General features: G+C 51.3%; 1 protein-coding gene across 1 annotated transcript; it reads left to right on the top strand.

The window, feature by feature from the left end:
• The first annotated feature begins 2,769 nt into the window (after window positions 1–2,769).
• Window positions 2,770–16,163, top strand: GDAP1L1 (ganglioside induced differentiation associated protein 1 like 1). Its single transcript, XM_075108422.1, has 6 exons — window positions 2,770–3,226; window positions 6,127–6,319; window positions 9,726–9,899; window positions 12,023–12,120; window positions 12,266–12,380; window positions 15,220–16,163. Exons 1-6 carry the CDS (start codon window positions 3,047–3,049, stop codon window positions 15,561–15,563), a joined length of 1,104 nt encoding a protein of 367 aa, XP_074964523.1. The 5' UTR covers window positions 2,770–3,046; the 3' UTR covers window positions 15,564–16,163.
• The last annotated feature ends 7,595 nt before the right edge of the window (window positions 16,164–23,758 follow it).

Below are 23,758 nucleotides of genomic sequence, written 5' to 3'. Positions count from 1 at the left end.
TTGTAGCAAACGTACTGAAACATTGCTGCTGACATGCACATTGCTCAAACCATCTCCTTTGGGTGAAATGATGACCTTTAAGAGAGGACCCAAGCCCAAACTTACTGTTTCCTTCAAAGCCTTCCCGGTTCAGTTCATCCACCTCACTCCTCTGATACCAAGGCGACTCCTGCTTTCTGCTTGCCTGAACCCTCAAGCCTTACTAGCAAACAGCATCTTCTCGGGAATGCCTGCACAGCACGATTAGCTTGATTGATGAGCATCAGCACTTGGCCTCAGCTGTGGCTTGGTACCAGCAGTTGCTGAGCACAGCCCTGCCAGCCTCACTGCTCCCAGCCTGCCACTGTACCTGCCCCACCAAGCCTGGGGTATTTTGTCTGTCCACAGGTGATCTAGGATGTGTCCCCAGTCAATCTACAAAAGAATATGTTTAAAATTTTCTGAGAACACACTGGTGGGCTTCCAGCATGCCCAGGCCTCTCCTCAGATCAGATCCCACCTCTCTACTTCCTGTGTCAGCAGATCCAGGCTGGGGATATTTTTCAGTGGCTTCCCCCCTGTCCCAACACTTTACAAGTTACTTGCCTGCCTAGTTTCAGGACTACTTCAACAGAAGTGGGATGCAGAAGGGCACCCTGGATCAATGAAATGTATTTCTTGCCTTACAGAAGCCAAACTGAGTCCTAGCAAAGCTTTACATTGGCAGATGCTGAATCAGGCCACCAGGGAAAAGAAAATAAAAAAAAATTTTAAAAAATCAATGGAGCTGATGCTACAGCCCGATTTCCAGCCCCTCCTTCTAAAACAGGGAAGGTGCTTCTGTGCCTGCAAAGTCCCGCGATCGGCTCTGGCTGCCTGCTCTCTCTCCTCCTCGTAACATTTGCATCAGCTCTGAGATGAGAGACCCTGGACTGTGTATTCCCACACCACCAGCACCCGCAGTCTTGCCCCGATGGCACCTTCTGCCAAGGCTCTGCTGATGCCACCGGGTCTGGCTGCACAGTGTCCTGTGGGGCAGCCCAGCATCATCCCCTTTCACAGGCTGTGGACGAGAGCTGGGGATGATCTCAAGGTCACGCAAGGTCAGGACACCCCTAAAGCAGGCTGGCACCAATCCTGCCCCTCAAGCCTTCCTCAGTTTAGCAAACCAAAACCCGGATAAATAGCTAAGTGTCTCCAGAGGTGCTGCATACCTGCAGGACCCAGAGGGATGAAGTGACTTGTCATTTTTTTATTCCCAACGGTGCAGCATTAATTCATCACAAAATATACCACTAGATGGGGCTTTCTGGACACCGATCCACAGGAGGGAACAGCTTCTGCTTGGTCAAGCTGTTCCTTTCCTTTCCTAAACCCAAAGGTGTCCCTTTCCAGTGAAAGGGGCCCCAAAAGGTGCTTCCTGGTCAGTGAGGGCTCTCCTGCACCGAGCGGGTGGGAGGGGAGGCTGCGGCGCAGAAGGCAGGACAGCACCACACGATGGGGTCAGATCTTTGTTCAAAGCCCCGTTTGCTCCAAGTTTGCAGCAGCGCAGGCCACTGCCCTGACTTTGCAGCCCTGAAGCAGAGGCCAAGCAAGAGCCTTTCCCTGTGGGAGCCCTGAGGGGTCTCTGGCAGCACTTGGAAAGCCCCAGGCTGGGGAAGGAGGATGATTCTTGAGGCTGCTGCCTACAGGGGAGAAGGCGGGGAGAAGGTAGGGCAGGCATAGTACTTCCCAGCCTCATCCCTCCACCATCACCCTCCTGCATACCCTTGGGAGCAGGGCATCACAACACCAAAGGATTAATTTTCACCTCCCAACCATCAGAAAATTGCTCCTTTCACTATGTTTCTGCAGCTGGGTACCACTCCCTCCTAGTGCTCTTGGGTGAAGTATGCCTCAGTTTCCCCAATTGACCCAGCTCTCCCAAGCCCTCCCATTTCCCTTCACACCTGGGGGAACCTCAGCAGTCCCAGCCTGGGTGGAGATGAGAACAATGCATGGAGGAGCCACGCTCACACCCAGAGCCCTCTCGCAGCCCCAAGACCAAGCCTGCAGAGCCCTCTCCTCCATTCTCTCCATAGCTTGCCCCTATAACCCCCATAACCAGGCAGGTTTTACCCCCTGGCACTGGCAGCTAGCCCCATGTGTGGGAAATTATCTCCAGGCTGCCAGATTGCTGGAGATGGAGCGTGATGAAGCCAAGTGTCATAAAGCACAGGCCCACATGTCTCGTGTCCAGCTCGCTGTGTCTAGAATCGTGTCAGCTGCCTACAGGTATTTCCTGCAAACCTCTGGGTAATGCTTTTAGCCCCTGGAAAGCGACAGCTACAGAAGCCCCAGTGCTCTCTGGGCAGAAGAAACCCAGCTGGTTTGCAACTGCGACACACCTTGCTAATTCTGGAAATGACCCCAAACCGTACGTACTTTTGTGCAGGAGGGCTCATTCGGTTTGGCCGGGTACCTTGGTGCTCTGGTACACAGTGAGGGCTCCGGGGCTCTACTCTGGTACATGCTACATAACATCCATTACGCAGTAATTAATCTCTGCTCTCCAAAAGTCACTGAATACCTTTAAAGGGCCATTGCTGCTTCTTTCCATGAAGGTTACAAGGCAGAGGAGACACCTGCTAGGCATTTTAAAACCAGTATCCATCAATATAGCTATTTATTATATATTTGCCATATCTAAACCAGTCAAAACAAATCTTAATCACTGCTGCAAAACATTCCTAAGGAGCTGCAGGGTTTGGAGCTGCCCCAGATTGCCAAACTGGCAGGCAGGCAGGCAGGCAGGAGCCTCTGCTGCTGACTCGCCTATTGAAGCGATGCCTGCAAGCGCGGCATGTTTCCGTGGGAGCCCCACCACGAGCGGGGACGGGCTGCGATTTTACTCACACCACCGCCACCATCCTCTCCTGTGAACCCCGGTGCCCAGCACCCTGCACTGCCCACCCCGGCCGGGGAAATGGAGCTGCCCCGGGAGTGATGCTGCTGGCAGGAGCCCATGTGATGCTGGGCTAGCGCCGCTCGCTCCCTCGTCCCTCTCCCCGCTCGCTCGCAGGCTGTCATGGCGACTCCCAATAATGTTACTCCCACCAACTGCAGCTGGTGGCCCATCTCGGCGCTGGAGAACGACGCAGGGAAATCCACCGAGGGGGAGGAAAACCAGGACCCAACAGACCCCACTCTCAAATCCCAGGACAGACTGGTTTTGTACCACTGGACCCAGTCCTTCAGCTCACAAAAGGTAAAAAGAAAAAAAAAAATTCGCTCAACCGGGTTCCCAGGGAAGAATCACCTCCAGTCCCTGGGGCATCCTCTTGCCTGGGGAGGATGGATGCACTCGTTGGGAGAGCAAGGGGCTCATCCCCAGGGGTGGCGAGGGCAGCAGCGTGCGGCCAGGCAGCTCTTTTGTGCCTGTGGTTTGTGTTTTAACAGCATCTGCTTGGGGAGGGGTTGGCGGGGGGGCTCAGCCAAATCCTGCTTTTGCTTTTGGAGTGCAGCTTGTACCAGGAGCTGCCTTGGCTTTGTGCTTGCTCACAGCCCAACCCTGGCATGGCCAGGAGCGCAGACAAAGGCTTAGCCAGGCCCCGGGACCACCTTGCTGCTGGGAGAGTGGGAGGCTGCCCCCAAGCTGCACTCCTTCCAGGGAGCAGACCCCAGCATGCAGCCCCCTGACAGGTAGTGATTTACCCCGACATTGCAGCGGCACCCTGGAAATCCTATTCCCGGGGTGCCCCAGCGAGAAATCACATTTCCTAGGAAATAGTAAATGCACATTTTGCAGCACAGCAGCTGTATAGCAAACCCAGCCTTCTTCTCCCGGCCCCAAACCCCCCATATACGTTATAAACCCACACCATATATATTATATGGGGAATGGGCTATTCAGAGGGGTGGGGGAAACAAAAAGTTCCCCTGGTGCAAGGGTCCCCTGGAGCCCTGCAGCCCCGTGGGGAGGCTGAGGGTAGAGATGTGTGTTCCTACTTGCAGGCACAAAGACAGGAGGGTGCCAAACGCAGCAGGGTGGCTGCACATGGTCGGCTTTACCGCCACTGGCGGTGGGTGACTAACCAGCTCCTGATCCGCGCCGACGAGGGATGCTTGTGCCCGGCTTCCCCGCCTTGCGCTGGGCTTGCTGTTATTTTTTGTCTTGCTTGGTCCGCCACCGGTAGCAGGGAGGCAGCGGTTAAGGCACTTCTTGTATCGGGTTTCCTACAACCAGCCTCACCTCTGTGGGGCTGGGGATGCTGGGGACAGGGCAGGGCACACCTAGAGCCAGCTGGCATGGCTTTGAGCTTTGCTTTTGAGGTCACTTGCAAGGAAAGAGCGTTTGCTGGAAGGCAGATGAGCACAAGCTGGGGTGATGGGCATCGCAAGGTGGGGAGTAGCGGGGGCTGCATGGGAACCCCCTGCAGCAGAGTTTTGCTCAGAGCCAGCGGCAGGCGAAGCTTTTTCTGCTCTGCCCTGGGAGCTGCTCGGAACAACCCCCATGGTGCTGGGGCTGTTTGTGGGAAGGATCCTGAGCCCCCACCAGGATATGGCCCTGCCTGCAAAGGGATTTTTGAAGTTGTATAGCCAGTGTTGGGTTTTTACACAAGATGCCTCATCACAGGTGTGCTGGTATTGTGCGGACCAGCTGGGGGGCCTGGGCATGTTTCATGACCACTGGCTGGGACCCCGCCTCAAGGCACTGGCAGGGGCTCCCCTTGCCTGCAGGCACAGGGGTTACCCCAGGAGCTGAGCCCTCCTGCCTGTGCGGCCTCATGCTTGGCAGCTACCTCATGCCAGGCTTTCGGCCTCAGCTTTTTATAGTGAAACGGGGAAGCACGGGAAGCTTGGGGCTAGATGCGCTGGGAGGTCCTGGCTTGGGTTTATCCATCAGCTGGGAGGAAAAGGCCAAGAACAAGTTGCAGTTGCGGGACCCAGGCTTTTCCTTGTTTGATTTTAAAAGAAAAAATTAATTTGCCATCCCTGTAAATAATTAATGACTAATTCTCCAGGAACTCTGAAGTACTCATAGAAATGCTTATATTTGTTAAGTTGTATTTTTAGCTGCTGCTAGCTGGAAGAAAACAAGTGCTTTTCCCTCATTCAGTGGTTCTGTAAATCGTGACTGTCTCACATCCCTAGAGCTTTTTGTTTTTTGTTTTTTTCCTATTTGACATACTTGGTTCATAACAGTCAGGTTTTTATAACGCAGAAACCTAAAATGCCATCCCTGAGTGCATATTCAACACCATCTCAAGCACAGAGCAAAGCAGCAGGATCAGCCCTGAGGGCTATCCGTAGGCCATGGGGATGGGGGATGGTGCCCCACATCCAGCCCCACTCCTGCCTCCTCCTGCCCTCCTGCACCGCTGGACTCAGCTTTCCCACCCACAAGATGGGTGGGTGCCACCCCAGGGGTGCTGCTCGCTGGCCTGCGGCTAAAGGAGGGCAGCGGCCGGGGAGGTTCATGAAGGAAAAGGTGCAAAGATGGTGGGCGATGACCCTGTGCCAGCGACAGTGTAGAGGAGGAGGGATGCCACGCAGGCTGCAGGGGCTGCTTGAAACCCTCCACAAAACAGAGCCTTCTCCCTGCTCAAAATGTGCCTGGTAAAGCCAGAGCCCACCCCGAGAGTCGGACATACCTGAGTTAGCATCCAGGCCTCCTTCAGCCAGGCAGTAGCACCCACTGGGTGCAAAGCATAGCATTGCTGCAGTCTCTGCTTCCTCCTCGGGTATGTGCTGGGCTATGCTGAGACCCACAGCAGCATCACTGATTCCCCCAGCTGGGAGCTACTGCCTCTCTCCACCTGCTGCAAGGTCTCAGCCCCCCAGCCCCTCCGCCTGTCGCATGGGCCACCAGTGACCAAAGGGAGGATGGTCCATGATCCTGCAAAGTTAGGATGGGTTTGGGTCTCCCCCATTTGCTGGGAAGGGAAATCCCTGCTTGGCTGCCTGGATTTTGCAGCTGCCCCCTGCCAAGAGCTGCTTGGCTTCTTGCAGGACGAGGTGTGTCCTGGCACATAGCTGTGCTTAAGTGGCAGGGGAGGGCCAAGGAGGGTGATGGGGTGGCGGTGGGGCTCTCGGGGTGCTTCGAAGGTTCTCAGTACTGGCTTGGTGTGTGGGACTGAGCCCTTTCTCCCTGGCATCTTGCCCCAGGTGCGGCTGGTCATCGCGGAGAAGGGGCTGCCCTGCGAGGAGCGGGACGTCAGCATGCCCCTGATGGAGCACAAGGAGCCCTGGTTCATGCGGCTCAACCTGGGGGAGGAGGTGCCCGTCATCATCCACAGGGACAATATAATCAGTGATTACAACCAGATCATTGACTACATGGAGAAGAACTTCACGGGAGGTAAAGGGCTGTGTCTTGGGGGAAAGTCGGGTCTAATCCAGATGCCATTTGCCAAATGCACCCACTTTGTTGTTTAAAGTTTCAGCTTTACCCCAGAAGACCAGCAAGCCACCAGACTTCTCCAGACTTTTACATTTTCCCATGAAAATGGGGGATTTCCAGCAGAAATCCCAAAATGTCCCTTGGAAGTGCTCTGGATGGGGTGTAGCTGGGTCCCCTCTTTTTCTGCCTTGGAGGCTATGCTCCCAAACTGGACCATTTCCCCCCATCCCCATGGTGGATAGTGTCATCTCACCAGAGCCACAGCTGGGGCACAGCCCACAGAAATACTTCTGGCTTTGGCCACTTTTGTACTTTGGCCTCAGGCAATGGTATAAAACCCCCAGTAATACCCATAAGTGGCCCTGCTGAGAGAAGGTGGGCTTGAGCCAGGTGCTGCTGCCCTTCCTCAATGCTTCCTCAATGAGCCCTGTGCCACCAGCCATGGGCGGGAGATCCTGCCACTGCCTGTGGTACTGTGTCTCAGAGAAAGCTGCCTCCTTGAAGTCGAAGGAAGCCAGTGGTGCTGGGGACCCATGGGAGATGATGTGACACAAACCCAGAGGAAGGGACAGCTGGGAGAGGGAAGCTTGTATCCGCCCTGGAGCAGGGCTGTAGTCAGCGGCCAGCCGAGCCCAGTGCACTGGGATGCTGAGACAGCGCTCAGGGGTGGCTGTTTGTATGGTCGCTGCAGCAAGAAGCCTCTCCGCGGCATCTCACGTCCCTTTGACCTCATTTTCCCAAAACTGCAGGCTGTCAGGCTGGGACGCTCTGCTGGGGAGGCTTCAAAGCTGAGCAGGGAGCTCAGGCTGTGCCATCACGACGTTCGCCCCAGCATCAATCCCCCTTGCAAGAGAGACATCAAAAACATCTCAAAATAGCTCCCGAAGCAAGGGCGTCTTGCCAGCTCAGCTGCTGTCCTCTCCCCTGCCGTGGTAGTGCTGCTTGGCAGAGGCACAATACTCGCTGGCGGGGCAGCAGGGACGGGATCGGCCAGGACGAGCCCATGCTGGCAGCAGCTCCCAAGGAATGGCAGCCACAGCCCTGGGGCCAAGGGACAGTGGGGACTGTCGATCCATGGGGCTGCAGTCCCTGCATTGCTTTGCCCAGTCTCTGCAAGGGGCAGGTGGTCTGGCATATGTGACAACAGGCTGTCCCTGGTGGGAGGGGGACACAGCACTGCCTGTGTGCTGGGAAACTCCTGTCACTGGGATTTTCCAGCCAGGTGCAGTTCCTTACCTTTTCACTGAGAAATGGAGAGGTAAGCTCTGGGGCAGAGGGAGGAGGACCTGGAGCATCGCTCCCTGCTGCATGCTATGCCCCGAGCCATCACCCACCAATTCTAGCTGGCAAAAGCATTACCAGGATGCCGTGGCGCTGGTCTGAAGGGGAACCACCCACCTGGCAGAAACATGCAGAGCTTGAAAATGCCTCAATAAGAAGGTATATTCACTGAGTTTTATTTTCTGCTGGGCTGGGAGCACGCACTTTTCCAGCTGCTTACACACATCCTGAGGGTCAGCTATCAGTAAAGGGAGGAATGATGAGCAGTGGCTTTCCTTCCCCAAAAAAGCAGTGGATAATGTCAGTAAGCCACCCTTGAGGCTGCTTTTCACTAGGGCATGGCCCAGCAGCACCAAGAAATCACTGATGGGCTGGCTGGTAGCAACACCTCTCAGAGCCTGGGTGATGGGTTCCTCCAAGGGCTGCAGCCCTCAACCCTGCCCTTCTGAGCCTCCTCATCCCACCTTTGCCTGGCCCATCGCTTGCTGACTATATGCAACAGCAGCCCATACGGGCAGGTCCACTGTGGCGTCCAAAGGCAGAGCAAGTGCCATCCCACTGAAAAACCTCCCTGGGACGTGCTGAAGGACACGGGCCGGCTGCCAGCACACCACTATTTCATTGTGGTCATTCCATCTTGGTGCCGGACAGGGCAGTCGCTCTGGTTTCCAGCCTTGGCATTAGGCTGTCAGGTGCTGGCTGGGAGCCCTGTGGAAGGAGCACACATGTTATAGGTCAGTTATTGTTACTCATTCAGCCAGTCACTTTTCTTGGATGGAAAATCCCTGCTTGGAGAGCTGGAGTCCAGGCAGTGAGCAGCCTGCAGGCAGGGAGGAACTACCAAAACCTCCCCTCGCTTAGGGGACATTAATGCTGGTGCCCATCGGTCAGAACAACTTTACAGAGCCTACCAGCAGACACAGCCCCAAATCAGAGCTGCTCAGAGGTTTGCAATACAGGAGCTGCCAAAATTTCCCTGGCCTCTGTCCAGCTGCAGGTACCAGCTGGCAGGACACTGCCCAGGGCAGGGTAAGCTGTGCATCTCCACTGGGCAGGCATCACCAGGCTGTGCCCACAGCCTTCCTCTGCCAGTAGTGGGGCCGGGCAGAACTCTAATTTCAGGCTGTTAATTAGGGAGCCAGGTTAGCCATGTCTGCCAAAGTCCTTCTGCCAGTGCGCCTTAACTCGGCCCAAGGTGCCGGCATGCAGGGATCCCTGCACTGCAGACAGCATGCGGGCAGCCGGGTGTACTGAGCCCCGGTGGTAAATTTACTCACTACCTATTAACTGCTATCTGCAAACTCCATAAACATTTATGATCCCATAAAAAAATAGACCTGATATTCTTGGGGGAGACAGGAACTACATCTTGTTTGTTGTGGTGTCATCTGCCATGTATTTTGAGCTGAAAGTGTAATAAAAAGAGCAGGATGCAAACTGCCGTCTGCAAAAGATTAATAAAAGCCAACAAGGTGAGGAAGAGCAGAGCCAGCTGGGGCGAGGGATGCTCCTGCAGCCAAAGCACCAGCTGAGCATGGAGGAAAGATGTGCTGGACTCCTTCTTTGGTCATCAGCTCCCTCATTACCCATTTTGAATGGGATTTTCAAGGAAGCCCAAGAGAATTAGGTGCCTCATTGCTACTGGTGTAACAAGTGTGTAATTCAGGAGAACCCAAACCCACATCCCTGTGTTTTAGCTCTTTTCTGCAGAGTGGGACAGTTTTGTTCCCCTTCTGAGAGATGTGAAACTACAGTGTACAAATTCAGGGGCTGCAGAGGCAAAGGGCTTGCTACGCTGGGCTCCTGGGGATGTGGGTGCTCTGCAGGTCGAGCAACAACACATGTACACGTCCCTGTGGTCCGGGAGGCTTGCCCATCTTGGCATGTGCTGGATGCACTCCTGGCCTGGATGGGCAGTGGGGAGAGGGCAGAGCCAAGCATGGGGTACCGTTTTGAGTTAACACACCGCCACAGCCAACCCTGCTCAGAGGTAGCTCAAGCCAGGACCGCACACTAGTGTCCCGTGCAGGCTAACAAGCCACTAATGAGCATCCTGCTAATACCTTTCCCTTCGCCCTCGCAGAAAATGTCATCCAGCTGATCCCTGAGCCGGGCAGCCTGCTGCACTCACGGGTGCTGCAGTACCGTGAGCTGCTGGACTCGCTCCCCATGGACGCCTACACGCACGGCTGCATCCTGCACCCTGAGCTCACCACCGACTCCATGATCCCAAAGTACGCGACCGCTGAGATCCGCAGTAAGTTGCCTCTCCAGCGGGGCTGCCCAGGGCCGGTGCCCATGGGACAGCTCCCCCAGCCCTCCCTTTAGGCTCGGTTTGGCTCCGCAGCTCACCCAGCCACCCTGCTCTTGCTCGTCTCCCCTTTCCATCAACATGAGCAGGGACATAACTGGGAAATAGCAAAGCACAGCTCATTTGGGAGCTGCAGGCACCCTGTAGAGGCTTCCTAACCCCAGGGATGTCTGGGCTCCCATGGGCTATGCACGCTTCTTGCCCAGCTCTTTCTAGGGCACCTGAATGTTCTCCTTCTCCTGCATGTTCCTGCTCCCTCCGATAGCTTTAAGAGCAAAGATGGGAGAGTACAGCCAGATTGAGTTGCAGATAGCGGATGAATTGGCATAAGACTGTGTACCTGACCTTCAAGCACTCATGAAACATTGACGATGCTTAATATAACTCAATGGCAAGGATTGTTCCTGGAGGGAGTCCCTTGCCAGAAAAGTGACCTTGTTAGGAGGACACCGGTGTGCCCCACATCTCTCCCCTCCTTTAGTCTCCAGACCCAAATAGTGCCCATAGCAAACATTGTTCCCCCCTCAGTCGCTTCAGCTGTCTGGATCGTGATGGTCCCTCTGAAATGGGATGCACTCGCGCACAAAGAGAAATAGGCTGTTTGTGAGGTGTATCGCATGGTCTGCCCAGCAGACTGGCACCCTGCACAAGTGGCTTTCCCTGTGTCACCAAGTGTCACCTCCAGCCCCAGACCTTGGGCAGATGCGGGGTGCAGAGCCCATCCCCTCCCCAAAGGCTGCTGCCATGACGGCTTCAGATGCCGTCTGCCTCGCGTCACCTCCCCAGAACCCTGCTGAGGTCCTTAAAAATATCTCCCCATCCAAACCTCCTTGCTGGTGGCATTTTTCCCAAGCCATTACAACAGATGGGCTGTGGGCAGCTCCATGGGATGCCCCCATGCCAGCGGTGCCCTTCATCCCCAGCACAACCCCTAGGCCCAGGCAATGGCTCAGCTGCCCTGTTGCAGTGGGTGCCGAGGCAAATCCATGTAGTTGTGCCCCAAGGAGAGGGTGAACTGAGGGCCAGGCTTTCCCAAGGGGAGCAGGGGAACAAAACCAGGCTGATATCCAGGCTTCCCTCTGAGTTACAGTCCCAGGAGAGCCATCTGGGTGCCTTAGCAAGCACAAGCTTCAAGGCTCGTGGCAGAAAACGTGGAGTTTCACCATTTTGTGGCAGTGTACAGCCTGCTGCTGGCTGCTGCCCCAGCCAGCCCTGGCACCTCCTGCACCCGCACATCAGCAGAGCCAAGCCCTTGTTGGAGGGAACAAAGAGGGACAAACAGATGGCCCCTGGCAGGAAGAGATTAGCCCAGCTTCAGGTAATTTATGTCATCCCTAATGTGTTACTCTGCATCTCAGATTCTCTTCTCCCATTTACTCGGCTCCTTTCCCTCCATTAGCTCCCTTGCACAAAGCCCTTCACATCCTCCCTGGGAGGGAGGGACGTGGGCATCTCTCCTGTGCTCTTGATGGGCTCTACGCTACTGAATCTCATCACTGGACAGCTAGCTGGGGCAGGAGAGCTTCATTCTGGAGGGAGTAACCCCTCCTGTGCTGCTCCCTGCTGCACTGCTCTGTGTGCTCACCCACACATGGGCAGCTGGCTTGGATGTCCCAAAGGATCGACCCGCTGGGGATGGAGCTGCAGGAACCAGGTTATGGGGAAGCTCAGGGATGTTCTTAAAGCAGTAAGAGACAGACAGAGATCTGCTAGCAGCTCTAATATGAATCCAGCAGAGGAAACGAAGAGCTAAGACCTGGCCTGGACTCGCCATGGCCAAGGATGGGGATCTGCTGTACCCTGCAGCCAGTGCTGCCCTGCTGCAAGTGGACGAGAGGGCTGAAGAAGGCACGTGCCCTTGGGAGGGTGTGTGATGCCTCAGCCACCCACACGCATGGCAGCACGGCACCAGGAAGCCATGAATTTGGCCCATTTTAGCTCTGGTGTGTTTTTCTTAGTGCTACAAAACCATTTCACATGCAGGATGAGGTGCTTTGCTACCAGACACAAGGTCATCCCTACCCCTGCCAAACACAGCCCCCCCAGCTCCTCTCTTTATCTCCCCACAGGACATTTAGCTAATGCCAGCACGGAGCTGATGAAGCTGGACCACGAAGAGGAGCCGCAGCTGTCAGAGCCCTACCTCTCCAAGCAAAAGAAGCTCATGGTAAGTGGGTCAAAGCCATGCACATATCTTTGGCAGTGGGGGGACATGACATATAGACCCTCCATGGGCACCCAGTGCCTTGTGTCCCTGAGTGGTTGCAAGGATGCTTGTCCATCCATCCATCCTAACCCTGCTGTCCATCCAGGCCAAGATCCTGGAGCACGACAATGTGAACTACTTGAAGAAGATCCTTGGTGAACTGGGGATGGTGCTAGACCAGATCGAGGCTGAGCTGGAGAAGAGGAAACTGGAGTACCAAGGTAGGTGCTGGGCTGGATTTATGTGGTATTTTTCCGCATGAGGCCAAGGTGCAACACCAGAAATGGCTGATGGCTTTGTACCTGATGAATGCCCCCCACAGGGCAACCACCAATGGGGCTGGGGCTACTGCTGGGTTCTTCTGTTTTTGGATGCACCAATGTCATTGCACCCGTAGTCTTACTAACCTCTGGCAAACCACCCCTGCTGCGGGGAGTCCCCGCACCCCTTGCCACAGGGGCAGTGGGACCCCTGTCCTTGAAGCTGCTCTGTGGGAGCTCCAAAGACATGCAGGGTGGTGGCAGGCCCTCTCCACCTCAGCAAGGGGTCACCACGGACTGATGTCCTGGCTGATTCAGGGACAGGCTGACCCCAGGCTCCTGCACTACAAGGAACACAGGCTTCTGAAAGCACAGGGCTGAGGATGTGTCCTGCAGCCAAGCCCCCCCTGGCCACATATCCCAGTGGAGTGCAGGCAAGGAAACCTGATGGGAATTTGAGGGGGCCTGGAGGGTGGGAGACTTTACAGGACCTGCGTCAAATCCCAGTGGGTGGGGGAGAGCGACACCAGCCACCCCCAACATCAAATACATGCTGCTGAGTGCCTGCAGAGAGCCACCCTGGTGCCCTGGCAGACAGGGATGCATGGGCACAGCTGGGCATCTCTTGTCCCGCCACCACCCCAGGATGACGCCATCATCCCCTTGTCCCTGCTGCCAGCACCACGGTGCCAGGTCCGGAACAGAGCCCAGACACAGTTAATCAGGGGATGGCCCCACAGCTGCCCCTGCCCTCAGGGCCGACCTCAGCTGCAGGGAGCTCTGCGTCACGCTTGGGGCAGCACCAAAGGGCCCTCGGAGGTGCCAAGGTCAGGCCCTGCAAGGCACTGGATTGGGGATTTGGTGACAGCCCTGATGCATTCACAGCAACACCCTGTATTGCCCTAATTGTCTCACACGAACACCCTCATTAACTGATCTTGAGAGCTGGAATAGCTCAATGGAATTCAGCCTAATGAGGTGGCCTCAGAGGACATCCCGGCTGCCTGGAGCACAGGGGCGGCTGCTGCTGCTGCTGCTGCTGGCACCCAGGTGCTCTGCTGTCTTGGGTCCTTGCTGCTCCTGCCCTCTGCTCTGGGCTCCCAAACCCCCCTCCACCCCCATACCCATGGCCAAGTCAGGATGTCAGCAGCGGACACAAGCACCAGCCCTTTGGCAACTTCCCAGGAGCCGCAGTGCAGCAGCTCTCCTCCCACGCAGCCCAGGCTGCCAGCCCGATGTGCAACAACGCGGGCAGGGCAGGGCAGGCAGGAGAAAAGTAGGAGATGCTGCAGGAGCACAGGGTGGCCGCCTGCCACAGGCACCCTGCTTGGCTGGGGCAGATTGATCTAAGCTGGGGCCGCTGCAGATGCAAAGGGGACGAGTTGCCCTTGCCTGTGCTTCTGCCCTGGGGCACCCCAGAGCCAGGTCCAGACCCCAGCAGCAGATGCAAGCCCAGAGCCAGGAAGGGTAGGGCCAGATCACAGCTCTCTCCCAAAGTCACCATCCTCAAGTGCACTTTCTCCTTTGCCCACAGCAGCGCCCAGGAGTGAGGCAGGCAACCTCAGCCCTGCTTCCCTTACCTCTGAGAGAGCATCCTCAGGGTCGGCAGAGCACCCAAGAGGCTCTAGCTGCAACACCCCCACAGTTCATTAGTAATTGAAAATATTTATTGACTAATTAGGCACAGGCAATCTGTCCATTTGGGCTGTGCCTCTAGCAGGATTAGGCAGGCTGCCAAGCGGCTACAAATGAGGGCTCTTAATTACCAGTAATTCCCCTGGCCTGGCTCAGCAGGCAGCCCAGCACCACCTGTCCCTGCACAGGGGTGCAGTAAAGGTGCTACTCTCTCCCTCCCAGATACAACAGACACAGGACAGTGGAAAAGCCCCAAAATAAAGGCTTTGGTGTAAAGCTGGGAGCTTAGGCTGGATGGGGCCAGGTTTTGCCCCCCTTCCGCTGTTCTTCCTTACCTGCACCTCTTGTTACCTGCCATAGCTCCAGCCCTGCTCCTTAGCATTGAAAGGGCATGGAGGGAGTGTTTAACACTATCCTGGCCTGACCATGCTTCTTCCAGGCTAACAACAGCTTGGTTTATTCTTGGACATCTCTGCGGTGAGGCTGCTTCCAGGGTCACCCCTTATCAGGGATCAACAATGCTCTTGTGCCTCTCCTCATACCCAGCATTCACACTGAGCTCTGCCTCCCCCAGAAACCCGGCTCTAAGCGCGGATGTGCTGCCAGTTTTGGTGTCCCAGAGCTGGGTCCCTGCTGCAGGAGAGGGGACAGAAGCAGGACCTCCCTGACAGCACACAGGGAGAGCTGCCAGGCCGGGCCAGCAAATGGTTTTGATTCCTGAGGATTTCCTACATCCCTAAAATAGGACAAGTTAACATGACACTCCTGAAACAGGTTGCAGTACAGCCAAGGACAAATGTTGCTGCTCTCCCCAAGCACTACCACAGCAGAAGGGGTCACTGCACCACATCTTCCTTCGAGTGGGGGCCAAGGGCCCTTTTCCAGGGACCTCCTAGGTACAGGAGGATGCCATCTCCTGCTGTAATTTGTATCTTCACACAGGCTATACATGATCATCTCATATTCCCAGCTTTGTGGCCCCACATATCCTCTATCACGTAGCCTGGTAGATGGGGCCTGAACTCTTGGGATATCGGAGAACTGAGAAAAAACACCCCAAGTCTAATGCAAATGCTCCTGCCTTTGTGGAACTTATGAGCAAGCCTTTAGATGCCCACCCAAGGGCTTCTTCTTACCCTGCCTATTCTGTCGCTTCTCTCTTCAGGGCAGAAGTGTGAACTTTGGCTCTGCGGATGTGTCTTTACTTTGGCCGATGTCTTGTTAGGAGCCACCCTGCACCGCCTCAAGTTTCTGGGACTCTCTAAGAAATACTGGGAAGATGGCAGCAGACCTAACTTACAGTCCTTCTTTGACAGGATACAAAAACGCTTCGCCTTCAGGAAAGTTCTGGGAGATATACATACCACGCTCCTCTCCGCAGTGGTACCTAATGCCTTCAGGCTGGTCAAGCGGAAACCTCCCTCCTTCTTCGGAGCCTCCTTCCTGATGGGATCTCTTGGGGGAATGGGATATTTTGCTTATTGGTACTTAAAGAAAAAATACATCTAGTGCTGGCTGCTCAGTGTTTAGTTTGGTGTCTCTGTGCTGTGTGAAATTATGATGAAGCCTCAGTAACTGTAATGAAATTTGAAGCAAGGTAATGAATAATTATATTGTTTAATGTAACATTCCATAGTCTAGAAGTAGAAACTTATACTGCAAGGAAATAAGACAACAACAACAACAAAAAAATGCGTCAACTTGTAAATGCCTTTTTTTAGGTTTAAGTATTCAACTCCAACAAGAGGCTCAGGGGTTCATGGGCTCAGCCATGCCCACCGGGAAGCAGCGCTGCCTCCAGCACCGGCCGGCTCCAGTGGGAGAGACGGGAACCCTGGGAAGCTTCCCGACACCCAAGTTCAATAATGGCACTCGGATACTTGGTCCTGTATGTTTGTGTTTCCAAATTGTTCACTGGCCACATTTCATACATGCAGGTAGTGAGGACTTTCTTCTAGAAGGCGTTGTGCTGTCGTGCTCAGAGGCTTTCCTGGGAGCAGGGTACAGTAGCTGGTCACAGTCAAGGTGGATTTGTGTTCTTCAAGTATCCATTTTTAAAGTTATTTTCATTAAAAGGAATATTTTTTATTGAGCTGCTCTTAGAAGGTATCCACTTTCTACGTCTGGTTTTTGTGGGCTTTTTTTAAAGAATTTAATGTCTGTCTAACTGCCACACTTTTCTCCTGAGATAAATCATTTTGACTTCCATCCTGAATTTTTGCACATGAAGGAGATTATTGTTTTAAGCCTTTTGGCTCTGTCTCTTGAGTTTTCCTTCATGGATTTGCAAAGCATCTTTCACCGACTGAGAATATCTGGACTCTGAAAAAGTACGACCATTTTCAGAACTTTTCAGCACTTTCCTGAAGGCACTTTGGCTTTCTCTTCCATCAGGGGCTCTTTTCTGTCATTTCCTCCTGTGTGTTTTCTTAGAGACACTTTGCACAGAATCACATTGATGACTTTCTTGTGCCTTTTGCATGTTGGAAAGAATAACGGGCCTCACTGCTACTCACGCTTTGAAAACTGAGATCCTCAATAAACCATATGGGAGGAGTAACGGCTTCACATTTCTAAACGTGTTCAACATCCTTCTAGTCTTATTTCAAAGCATGCCCATGGGCAGATGGATATGCAGGTCGTTTGCGCTTTTTCCTCATGTACAGCATTGGTATAAAACTCTCACAGAAACAATATGTATTCCTCTTCCAAGGACTCATTTCTGTAAGTGCTCAGCCCACTAGGGCCTCCTCTGGCTGGTTTTCCAAGTGCTCCGGTGATCCCTACTGAGTCATGCTGCATCTCTAGGCTTGGGAACGTATGCCAAGCATGGCTGAAGCAATACAAATTGCATTTGCCTCCAACTCAAAAATTAGCTTTATGTATTTGAAAGCAGCAGAGTTTCCCAGGAGCCTTGGTTCTTGATAAAACCTGGCAGCCATGGAATTGTGAATATTTAGCAAGAATTACAAGGGATGAGCACGCACAGGTCAGACAATGCACAAATTCATGCTGTGCTTGTCACAATTGTGTAGGCTGGTCTGACCTGCTTCTGGAATGCAATGACCTGCGTAGCTGCAAAGCTGCTATGTTATCCATATTACCTTCAGTGCTTAGGGCCACACTTAAAACTGGTGTGTGAGAACCCAAATCCACCACCTGCCCATGCAGCCCAGGCACCTGCAGCTGAGTCTGCCACATGAAACATTACCAACACACATTCTCCCAAATACCATTGACACAATTGATGGTATCAATGACTTTAGAGGAAATAGTTATTTTTCAGTAGGGAGACAAAAGGATCCCCCGAGGTCATCCCTTTTGCTGAATCTGAAAGATGTAAGAACCTACATGATGACCCATAGTTCATCTGGGCCATTAGCTAATACTAAACTTCCCAAAAGAATTTATAAAGATACACCGACACGAAACCCTTACCAGGAAGTCATCCTTCTACCTTTGTCCATCATCCTACACACACATTCCCTGGTGATCTCCAAAAGCTGATAAAATGCACATACCAGGTGTAGAAAGCAATATTAATGGCGGTACCAAGTCAGGAAACCCAGAGAGAATGAGAGCAAATACTTGCTCCGTTCCCAGGATTTCAGACTGAGAATGAGGCAGGAGCAAACTGCTTAGCAAGACTGCTGCTGGTCACTTTGATCCTCTTTTTTTTAAAAAAAAAAACCAAAACCAAACCAAAACTGACAAAGAATAAATTTTGAATCATGGAGCAAATCAGAGCTCTAAACAGTGGGGAAAATAGGCATTTGTGGGTTTTTGGAGCACACTGTCATAATGCAACTGTTACAAGGAAGCCAGACAGAGCCAGCATCTGGAACAAGGCATGGGTCAGTTCTGACCAACACATGACAGCTGTCAGTCATATCACTTCTTGGGCTGCTGGGAGGCCACAGGTGCTGTAGTGGTGAGTTTTGTATAGGTTCTCAGCTAAGACTGTTCACTAGCAAGCCTTTGTTTTGAACTAAATTAAAAAAAAAAAAAAGCAAAAATCTGTGAAGCCAGTGCCACTCCCTGTCACTGAGCCTTGTTTCCCTGCTGTGGTAATGAAAGAATACCAGGAATTTGCTCCAGGGAAAAGCAATCTGCAAGAGCGATAAAAGACAATTACTGTGACAGGCAGAGGCCAGACTGATGTTCAAGACCATGCTGAAATGAGCCAGGAGATGAATGTCACCACCCTGATCAATCCAGATTAGCGAGCTACTATAAGCAGCCCTGTGGTGATTACAGGCTGTCATCATAAAAAGTTGCTTTTGCTCTAGCTGATCTGAGCTGATAATCAGAGCTTTTCTGCTCTAGTTCCACTTAAAAGGGGAGACCACCACACTGCATGGCCATAAGCCAGGCACTGGCCTGATGTTTGGTGCCCAAGTCGTTTTCTGTACACAGAAATATGAAAACGATAGCAAAAATGTGTTTTCTCACTCCAGGACTTTATGCTTTGCTCTCAGCAAGGTGTGGGGTAACAGCAGGACCCAAGGGGTAAGGCTGGAAGGTGAGGCACCTCAGAGATACTATTTGGAGCAAATGTCTGCTCTGGGACACCTTACCATTTGCTGCTGAGCAATTCTGTAGCAACTTGCTATCACTGCAGCACTGGCTTGGCCACACCAGACAGCAGAGGGAATGGCTTGTGCTGTATCTGGCACCACCTGTGTACCTCATCCGACCCCAGTTAGGGTCCTTCTTAGGCTTTACCCTATATGTACTTATTTACCCAAGCAAATTTTTAGTCTTCAAAACCTCTGGGTTTTAGAGGAAAATGTGCTTTTAGGCACCTCAGGGCCTGTATCTGTGCTGAAATGCTGAACTTGTAATTATCAGAGGGGAGAAAATCAGGGCCTACTTGTCAAGTCCAAGCCCTTCTGAGCACCTCTGAGATGGAGCTTCATGACACAGAACGAGCTGTGGGTACCCAGCGTGCAAGGATCAGTCACTCCCTCCTCCCTCCCAAGCCTCCTGTTTCACAGGCTCCCATGGTCAGATTTGCAGAACTACAGCTTCTGAAACCTTTTTACTCCTCTGGGTTTTGCTCAAGAGACTCAATTATGAAAACTGAAAATGTATGTGTCAGCCTTGCAGCTTACTGGCAGCCTTCTCCTTTGCTTGTCGAGGGTTGGAGAAGACCTCTCCATGCAGAATAAAGGATTTCAAAACCAAGCTTGCCAGAGGACACGGAACACACCACAGGGCTTGTCTGTCACAGGTTGCCAAAAAAATTGAGATCAAGGGCTGCCTAAGAATACCTAGTGACCATCTCATGGCCCCCTCCAAAATTAATTGCCGAGTCTTGCTCTATTTCTGAATGAAAAAAAAACACCCTTACCACCCAACTGCAATTTCAGTATCCTGGCTAAGGAGGAAAGGGGGATGGTGTAAGAGCTGCTCCTTCAAGCAAGGGGAAACTCTCTTTCTGCTGTGAAAATAAATGAAGGACTTCCCCACCTGAGAACAGCAAACAGAAAATATTAAAGCTTGTGAAAATACTTAACATCAGGTTGCATTTGATGGCATTCACTGCTAACAAGTTCAAAGCCAAGCACCCAGACTGGTTCTACAATGCAGGCAATGACAGCAACTAAACCTCTCAGGTTCCTGAGAGATATATGGGATTAAAATAATATGGGATAATATGATAATATTTTGAGATGGCCAGGGATAATATAAAATATGATAATATGGGATTAAAAACTAAATAACCAAAGAACTAGGAAATAACGTACAACCTAAGTGCTTACTACTGTAACTCCACACCTGCAGTTAGCGGAGGTGTAGTGGAGGATAAGAGGGTTATTTCACATCTGTTCACGCCATCAGCAAAGCTGCTATTACTACAGAAGTCTGCAGAAAAGCTACTATTGCCTTGGTGGGACAGAATAAAGTCCTCAGCCTATGTTCAGCAGGTTGCGCCCAGACAGAGGTTCAAATCCACAGGTATGAATGGGAATGAAAACATCTGCATAAGTATGTCGTGAACAGGGACAGATTTCATATCCCTAAAGCACTTCCTGAAGCAGGGCCTCAGTGATAAATCAGAGAGGTTTCAGAGCAAGCTCTTTCTAATACTGAATCTAAGGTTTTGAGAAGCAGTAAAAGAACCACCGGAACTCAGATAAAGCACATTCATGACAAACAATTTTCCTATTTTCTCCCCTCATGCTGATTTCCAAATGACATATTTACTATCATTGTCTTTTACTACCCATTTTACATGCTTTCTTCTGAAGGATTAAACAGGGAGAAAAGAGTCTGCTTTAAATGCCTCACAGTGAAAGAAAGAATAACACATATGCCATAAATAATTTAGACGAACAATTGCTTTGTCAGAACAGATGTCTATCACTGCAGCTGCAGCGAAGGCAAGCTCAGGCTGCGGACTGCAATAACCTGCGTGCTGCAGGCCAAGGCTCTACCTGCAGACAACAGACGCCATTGCCAAAGCAGATTATTTCTATTTCCACGCAACTTCGATACTGAAAAGCATCGATGAGCAAAGTGTCAACCTCCACCCACTCCTTGGGAGCTCCCACTTGTTTTTTCTTCCTTTTTGTCTTTCTCCTCAGCACAATGATCTACTTTCAGCTTTTTTTCCTTACAGCTCTCTACTATCCTACCCCTTCCCTCTCTCTGGACTCCTGTCCTGCTGCAGCCAGCCAGGGATACATGACCGATTTCAGAGACATTTCTCTCGTCAGTAGCCTACGGGTTGTGAAACTCTGCATCAGTGGACACAGCACCTCCCATTTCCACCTTCTGAGAAAGGACTGCTAAGAAATGAAGGAGAGTGTCTCACTAAAAAGCTCTTAACAGCACAGACCAATGACAACTTAGGAAGCCCTTCTTTAAAAATAACACTGTCCAACCCCCTACTTCCACTGCCTCCTGTCTCAGCCCTTTCCTACCAGCACCTCATCTCTCCCACGACCTAAATCCTTTTTAGCTCCAGGAGAATTATCCAAATAAAGCTACTCTGCAATCAGAACAGAGTGTAACCAGGTTTGAGGGTGCTGCAGGCACTTCTTGACATAGAACTAAGTATTCTGCATGGTTAAGCGCTGTGTTGCACATGCTCTTTACATCACAAGGTCATGTCACTCTGCTGCAAGCCTCCTGGAATACTCTTCTATTTTTGCTTACCAAAAGCAATTTCTTTCCATTCCATGCCCTCAGAGCCAAGCACCACAGAACAGCAACAGGGAGGATTCTTGGCCACAAGCAAAAAACAAAACACAACAAAAACAAACCCAAAACCCCTAGAAAACAAAATAAAACAAAAAAACCCTCTGCATAGTATTTTCTCTTAACTTCCAAAATATGACAATCAACTGACAAAAAAAAAAAAAACCTCTTAAAAAACTCAAACCTCTATCAATCCCATTCTTCTAAAAACCAAACTGGTCAGGTCAGGCTATGGCAAAGCTGGAGCAACAGTGCACAGTGCTGGCAAGAGCTGTGGTCTAGAATGACACTCCACCAAGCACATATTAAATCCATGCTTGCTTCCGTCATCTGCAAAACACAGAGGGCAGACCCTGAGCGCCATTCCGAATCAGCACAATCCTGCTGGGTTTGGGTGCAACAATTCACGCATTTAGATACAAGGCTAGCAGGTTTTGAGGGCTTGATATCATCTTTATTTTCAATTAATGTTGCACAGCTTTCTCCATCAGAGTCAACTCTTTTTAGCCACAACCTTTTTAGCTGAATTTTCTCCAGCACTGAGTCATGATGTTAAGCCTGTCGCTGATACCGTCACACCATGTGTAACCTCTCGGCCCTGCTCTTCTCCCCAGTCCCCACAAGACGGGGAAGGCTCCGCAGAACAGAGGGCGCACAAGATTCAGGGAAGAGATTTCAGAAGAGAGCTGACATTTACATTGAGGATATGCCTATTTATTGCTCTGACATCAACAACGCTTCCCACAGATTAAATGCGTTAAATGGCATGACTGAGGAAATACACGACCTAAAACTGCAAAATGAGCCTAGACTGGACACGGAAAAAGGCTTCAGAGATATGAGATTAAAAAATAATCATAATTTGTCTTTTGTTCCACGCTTTCCCTTCTTCAGCCTCACTCCACTAGTAACTGCAGATCTCCTACCACTAGATAGATTGTCAGGAAAAGCACGACTGAGAAAGGGCATTTTTCTGAGTACTTCTTTCCCTTGATACTTAACTCTCCTGAAAGGCTGGTAAAGCTTTACACCTACCGCTTATTTTCTGTGCCATATTATAGATCCAAAGCTTTACAGAGAAGTTATTCAGCTTGTTACAAGGCACAGGGCATTGCCTGTGTTTTAAGATGGACAGACAGTAGTTCAAAAATAAATAATCTGTCAGACTAAATATTACTACATAATTGCCTGAAGTTTCAGGGACTGCACTCAATCCCTATAGTCATTTCCATTTCTGCTTTCCCAACTCGTAACCTCTATGTTCTCATCACATACTCTGTTTAAGCACTAAGGTATTCTTCTCACATTCAAATACATTAACAATTTCCTACTAAACACGTGGGTGAAACTCCCCTTTACAGAAATACAGTGCATGCCCTTTGAGAAGAGGGCAAAGCTAACTCTCCCAACGCACCAAGAGCTGCTGTCACGTTACCTTCTCTTTCCTTCCATGAGTTCAGGCACATCAGGGCCAGTACTAAGCATGTGCTTCTTCCCAGGTGAACACCGTTACAGTGACAGACCAACTCCTTTTACCAACAGTTAATTATGAGTTCAGCTTTTTTTGCTAGTATTAATTACTTTCATCTTAAGCTTTGGCAAAATACTTAAAAGAGGGGAAAACAAAATAAAGAGAAATCATGCATTTACCAGAGGTGAAGAGCATTTATTACTAATCTGTGCTCCAGGAGGCAAGATGAAGCAATGAAAAGAGATAATCCTGGGAAATGGGTTTCTGAGCAAACAGTGATAAACACAGACTAATCAAAGGAAAAGAGCTGGAAAAGGCTGATTGTAGAGAAGCTGCTGGGACATACTTTAAGCTGCAGTGGAAAAAAACAAACCTTATTTCACTAAGAAAAGTGACCATAGACTTGTGTTCACAACTAAAGCCTGATTTTCCAAACCATTTAATAAATGACAGCAGTCCCTACAGTTTTTTCCATCTGGGTGCACCACAGGCACAACTGGGTGTTTCTCACTTTGCCATGTATTCCCATGCATCAACGCAGGAAACAGGATTTTATTTTTTTGCAGCTGCTCCATGACCCAAGTTTAGGTACACACAAATAAATTGGCAAACCAAGAATACCATTTAGCACCAGTGAAGCATTCGTGGAACAGCTTTGCTTTGAACAAAGACCTTGAGGAAGAATCAAACCCCCATTTCAGACACATGTAAAGTCTCAACCATTCAGATTGCTCTTATGAAAGACCTAAACTTTCCTGTTTGCCCGATCTTGCCTCCAGTGACACAAACATTTGAAAGAGTCCCAGGTAAGCAGAGAGTGAAATGAATCCCAATCCAGCTATCTTCCCACTGTGTGGTGGCTCAGACTCCCCTCCTTGCTGGCTGCAGCAGAGGACTGTGTTTAAGGCACCAAGAACTGCCTCAGCCACATCAGTCAGGCTAAACGCTGCTTCTGTGAAAGCACTGTGATACAGAGCCCACAAAACAGGCAGTGAAAAATTAGCAAACATGAACAAGAAAAATTAGC

This window comes from Phalacrocorax aristotelis, chromosome 13 (genome assembly GCF_949628215.1).
Source record: "Phalacrocorax aristotelis chromosome 13, bGulAri2.1, whole genome shotgun sequence".
Lineage (NCBI taxonomy): Eukaryota > Metazoa > Chordata > Aves > Suliformes > Phalacrocoracidae > Phalacrocorax > Phalacrocorax aristotelis.
This window is presented reverse-complemented; position numbering and strand designations above follow the sequence as displayed.